Genomic DNA, 6,222 nt, shown 5'->3' with positions numbered 1-6,222 from the left:
AACAATCTAAGTTTGAGCTACATTATGCTGTAAAGTGCTAAAAAAGCTGTAAACCCCTTAAAATCACAACTTAACATGTAATTTCTAGCATATGACTACGATTTTTAATTCTAAATGTGACATTCGGGAATTTAAAATAAATAAAATTATTTTGGGCTTTAAACTAATTAGAAAATTTACCATGAATCAAGTGAGTTAAGTAGGTTATAATAATAATAATAAATAAATAAAATAAATAAAATAAAAAAAAATTTAAAAAATCTTGGAAGTGGGCGGCAAGGAAGGCTAAGTGCCACAGTAATAACTTAGCCTTATCCTAATTTTTCTTACACATAAAGGAAAAGATCAAAAAAAAAAAATTATATACCTAAACCCCCAAATCAGTAACCCAATTCCCCATTTCCCTTTCCCTTCCTTCTTCTTCGAGCAATCAGCAACACCATCAACATCTTCACCGCCTTCCTCCTTCTTCTGAAATTTCGAGTGCCTTCAAGCAAGATTCATCATCTTCTTGTTGATTCAACCGGTCCTTCTCGTTTTCCTTTTCTCTGGGCAGCAAAATCAAGTGGCGGTTTTCACCGAACACGAACACCGCTTCTCACGGTGGTTCTACAACCATTACCGGTGTTCCTTCTTCTTGTAATTGTTAGTGTAAATAAACTAAGGTATTAAATCTCTTAATTTCTATGTGTAATTTCATTTTACTCATCTTTTATAATCGATTTTCTTCTCATATGTTCGAACCCTAACTATTTCTAATCGAAATTACATGTAAACAAATGAATATATTTGTAAAATTTATTCCATTAAAGAAGAAAGATCTGAAAATCCTTTTGTGTTCTTTGTTCATCCATTTCGAAGGCTTTAGTTCGGTTCTTTTTAGTGTTGACTAGTATTGGTTTTTGTGTTATTTGATTTCTAGTATAAAGTTTGGTATTAATTGAAATTTTGGTCCGGAATTTGAACGTTCTGTTTTGGCCACTTTCGAAGTAGTTCTAATTGTTTTTAGGTTCTGGTTCTTTCATAAGAATTGTAGAGCTCCGAGTCACGGTCGCGTGGGCACTTGAATCGCCCCAAAATGAGTTCGTATGAGGAAGTTATACCCAAATGCTAGCAGGGTGTCTTGTAAATTCGAAAATGATATTTTTGATTTACTTGTTCATAATTAAAGTTGGAGTTCATATTGAGTACTCTTTTTATCATGTGTTTAGGGTTAGTAGTTATCCTTCAATTGGGTTTTATTTATATGAGGTTGATTTCATTGACATACTTTCATTGGCGTGCTCCTTCGTCATGAATTAAGCTCTAATTTTTGTTGAATCTTGAATTTACATAGTTAATTGGATGAGTTATGTTGATTGGGAATATTAGCTGGATATGAGATATTGGATAATTATTGTTAGGAATTAGGAATTTATGGCAAATAATGATGATGATGATGATGTCTTGATTTTGGTTGGGTTAATGAACTTGTCACGTAAATGTTAGCTGTTCATGGAGGTTTTGATAATGATGATGACAAGTAATTGAGTAAAGTGATACTCTTAGGTTTAGATGTTTGTTGATTTGAGAACTTGTTATGGGTATTATGTTGATTGATAGATTTGGGTGAAGTTGAGATTAATCATTTTGGGTTGTGGATACTCGTTAAGAGCTAATTGTTAGATGATTTAATATTTTAGATGGGTTATTAAATTCTTTATGAGCAATAGCGATTGTGGGCTAGAATGGTTACTTTCAATTTAATAAGATGTAAATGGTGAATTAAAGATCAAGTTTTACTAGTATATGATGCTTAGAAATGTTAAAACCAAGAGTTATGGGTAAGTATCGAATAATTTGATATTCTTGAAAGTATTATGTGATTCTTTGAGGATTTCTAACATTGAGTTTGAATGTATATATTGGTGTTTAAGTGGAAATATTAGAATAGCTGGTGAAACTATGCGTTCTAAGGATGAGTAGTAATGAACTATATGAACCTAGCTGTAGTATCGTATGCGTTGTTGTGATGCTATGTTGTTATGCTTTAGGAGGCGACTTTATCGATGAGCCCTTCTAATAATCGCGGGGTAGCAGACTTAGCCTCTTGAAGCGTTCTTTTAGGTGTGTAGTAATAGTCCCTTAAAAGGGGTCTGGCCAGGCTACCATTTGTAAAATGTTTATTTAAAGTTTGTGGAATTTATATGAATGTGATAAATGTTTATGAATGATTATGCTGATATTGATATGGTCAATGGATTGAGCTTGCGAGGTGGTCATTGACGGAGTTGAGGAACATGGTTCCCTACTCCCTGTTTTTAAGCGAATTGTCATTGAGATATTGACTAGCTTCACCCGAGAGAGACATAGCCTTAGAGCTATGGATGTTCCTCTCAACTAGACTCCCTGTGCGCACATAGATCTAGGAAACTGAATATGCTTTTAAATCATTGTTTTGAATTGCTGCGTTTAATTGTTTTGGATTGTTGCTTCTCACTCAGTTTAATCTGATTCCTTGTTGTTTCCATCTTTTAGCTGATTACAGATCGGATCCGGTCGGGAATAATCGGGTTAGCAATATTGATGAGAGTGCTAAGGATGTCCTTTTGAGCTGAGGCCGTGAAGCTTATAGTTTGTATTAGGAATTTGTTTAATGTATATTAGTTCTGATTAGTTATGATTATGTTGATTATAATGGACTCGTAGTGAGTTGTATGGTTACTTTATGTTTAGATTAGATATTTGGTTTGAGAGTTAGCTGTGTTGGTTTCGTAATAGAGCTGGTGATTCCTTTGCCTAGGTTTTGGGATATGATTTAAGTTTCTTGGGAAATAATCCCCGTGACGACCCTGTTTACCCAGTCAACGGTAAGTAGGGTTGTTACAGTTGGTATCAGAGCCAAACACGTGAATTAAGGATCTTTGGATGGGTAATATGGATATAGGATAAGCGTGAGTTAGAGAAAGACACTAGGTGTGAAGTTAGAGATCGGGTAGACGCTAGTTAGTGGAGTATCGTGAAGCGGACGTTTAATTCAATTATTGTTTTACAGTGTTTCATATGCGTATGTGTGCATGTATCCTCATCGAGTTATTTGTTGTTGTTAAAATGTATGATCTTTGTTTATTTGTGCACGTATAGCGATGGCTGAGAATCGTGCGCCTCGTCACGAGAGTTATGAGACCAAGAAAGAGTCTAAGAGCTCCCATGATTCTGAGCGTACGGTTACGTCACATGAGGCATCTTATGCGCGATCCGATCATACCAAGACCTCTACACCTGTCGTTCCAGCTGCCGTCACAGCCGAACAGTTTGAGACTATGCTAAAGATGTTCCACGCACAGCAGCAGCAAAACCTTCTTCTGCAACAGCAGGTGCTTCAGTCACTTAACGCCGGATCTTCAAAGGGTAGTTCTGGGCACGATTTAGGGGCGTCACAAGCAGAGGGTATTCAAAGGTTAGCCCCTAAGACGTATGATGGCAAGGGTCCTCCTACTAAGCTAGACGACTGGATCCGGGAGATGGAGAAGATATTCGCGATATTGAAGACACCCGAGGATATGAGAGTAGATCTAGCGGTTCATTACCTGACCGGTGACGCCGATACTTGGTGGGTCGTACATAGAGATGCTCTTCTATCAGCTCCTTCCGCAGCTACATCGGAGAACTCTTCTACCGTACCTCCTCTTCCCTGGAGCTTGTTTGTGACAGTGCTTTGCGACGAGTTCTTTCCTCTACATCTTCAGCGAAGGATGTTCGATGAGTACTCTCGATTTACGCAGGGAACCCAGACCGTTCACCAGTACTACATTCGATTTATGGAATTAGCTAAGTACGTGGATGATATGAAGATTGGGGAGAGATTCAGGGCTCAGAGGTTCTTATCAGGGTTAAGTCTGGATATTTGGGAACGTATGAGGAACCTGGGGCACGAACATGTTAGGGATGTATATCACGATGCCTGTGAGGCTGAATGCCTATGGGATGAGCGGAAGGCCACTCAAGGGCTGAAGCGACGCAGAGAGGACACCCAGGATATATTACAAAACTTTGGGGGTAGACGATTTCTAACACCTCCACAGTTCAACCGGGAGCCAAGATCTAGTTTTGGGAGATCAACCTTGAGCACTCCTCAGAGTAGTAAGAACATCGAGTGTTACCATTGCGGAAAGAAGGGTCACAAGAGGGTTGACTGCTACAAGTACATACGTGAGCAAGGTTTAAGGGGTACACCGCAAGGTCCAGCGCAGAAGCCAACCGGTAGTCAAGCGGGTGTGACTCAGGATAGAAGACAGGGTCGACCGCAGGCATCTTTTGGGCGTGGTTCGCAGAGTCAGGGGTCTGTAGTGGGAAGTTCATCTAGACCATCTGTCGGCACACCAGTTAGCGGCACCAAGACCACAGGGAAGCTTATGACTCTCAAGAGAGATGAAGCAGAGGATAAACCAGGAGTTATTACGGGTACGTTCTTAGTCAACAATAAACCTACATATGTTTTATTTGATTCGGGAGTATCTCATTCTTTTGTTGCATCTTCGTGTGTATCAAAGTTGCATTTGCCTAATTCGCTTGAGATAAATAGTGAGTTTACACAACCATCGGGCGAGAGAATCTTATGTCAGCGAATGTACAAGGATATAGCTTTAGACTTCATGGGAATGGATTTACGTGTAGATTTGATAAAGTTTCCTTTAGATAATTTTGATGTTATCTTGGGTATGGATTGGTTGAGGAAGTACAAGGCAAGTATTGATTTTTGGATGAAGAAGGTAGCTATACGAGGACCTAAAGGGCAGAAAGTGATTTTTAAGGGTTTTGTGCCAAAGAATCACACTAAGATCATATCTGTTATCAAACTGAAAACATATTTGAGGAAGAATTACCCGATGATTCTATGTCACGTAGTAGACACGACGATGAGCACACCCGAGATAGGAGAGATACGTGTAGTACGTGAGTTTGAGGATGTTTTTCCTTCTGAGATACCTGGATTACCACCTCCCAGAGTAGTTGATTTGACGATTGATCTTGTACCGGGCACGAGTCTTATATCTAAGGCTCCATATCGTATGGCACCTAGAGAGACAGCAGAGTTAAAGGTGCAACTGCAAGAATTGTTAGATAAGGGTTATATACACCCAAGCGTGTCTCCTTGGGGCGCACCCGTTCTCTTTGTTAAGAAGAAAGATGGATCCTTTAGGTTATGTGTAGATTATTGAGAGCTCAACCGGGCAACTGTGAAGAACAAATATCCTCTTCCTAGGATAGATGACCTGTTCGATCAGCTCAGAGGTGCATCGGTGTTCTCTAAGATCGATCTGAGGTCTGGCTATCATCAGCTGAACATCTCGCCAAAGGATATTCCTAAGACAGCCTTTAGGACACGATATGGGCATTATGAGTTTACGGTTATGCCCTTTGGTTTAACCAACGCACCGGCGGCATTCATCGCCCTCATGAACAACATCTTTACCGCGTACCTTGATCAATTTGTTGTTATATTCATCGACGACATCTTAGTTTATTCTAAAGATGAGGATCAACATGCCGAACATTTGAGGATCGTATTACAGACCTTAAGAGAGCATAAGTTGTATGCCAAATTCTCAAAGTACGAATTTTGGCTACGCAAGGTTTCTTTTCTTGGGCACATAGTGTCTAGTGAGGGTATATCGGTAGACCCGGTGAAGGTGGAGGCGATTTCGACTTGGGCCATACCAAGGAAGGCGTCTGAAGTCCGAAGTTTCTTAGGTTTAGCGGGGTATTACCGGAGGTTTGTACGTGACTTTTCCAAGATTGCGCGACCGTTAACGCAGTTGACCAGAAAATATATACGATTTGTTTGGGATGAACAGTGCGATGAAGCTTTTAGGATTCTCAAGACACGACTGACTTCTGCACCTATCTTAGCATTACCTGATGGAGAGTCAGAATTTGAGTTGTACACTGATGCGTCGAAGAATGGTTTGGGGTGTGTGTTGATGCAAAATGGGCGCGTCATTGTGTATGCTTCACGGCAACTAAAGACCCACGAGATCAACTATCCGACACATGACATGGAGTTAGCTGCGGTAGTCTTTGCTCTCAAGATATGGAGACACTATCTGTATGGTACTAATTTTAAGGTCTTGTCTGATCACAAAAGTCTGAAGTACATATTCACCTAGAGGGAGTTGAATATGAGGCAACGGCGATGGCTAGAGCTGATTTCAGATTATAATCTGGAGATCCGATACCATG

General features: G+C 39.9%; 1 protein-coding gene across 1 annotated transcript; it reads left to right on the top strand.

The window, feature by feature from the left end:
* Positions 1–379: 379 nt before the first annotated feature.
* Positions 380–5,323, top strand: LOC130797427 (uncharacterized). The gene is made up of 2 exons (XM_057659990.1): positions 380–665; positions 3,124–5,323. The coding sequence occupies exon 2, from the start codon at positions 3,126–3,128 to the stop codon at positions 5,199–5,201; it is 2,076 nt and encodes a 691-aa protein (XP_057515973.1). The 5' UTR covers positions 380–665; positions 3,124–3,125; the 3' UTR covers positions 5,202–5,323.
* Positions 5,324–6,222: the final 899 nt, after the last annotated feature.

The sequence above is a fragment of the Amaranthus tricolor genome, chromosome 13 (assembly GCF_026212465.1).
Source record: "Amaranthus tricolor cultivar Red isolate AtriRed21 chromosome 13, ASM2621246v1, whole genome shotgun sequence".
Taxonomy (NCBI): Eukaryota; Viridiplantae; Streptophyta; class Magnoliopsida; order Caryophyllales; family Amaranthaceae; genus Amaranthus; species Amaranthus tricolor.
This window is presented reverse-complemented; position numbering and strand designations above follow the sequence as displayed.

Excerpts from the sequence above, each read along its gene's own strand:
- LOC130797427 (XM_057659990.1), top strand. The coding sequence starts at position 3,126 with ATGGCTGAGAATCGTGCGCCTCGTCACGAGAGTTATGAGACCAAGAAA.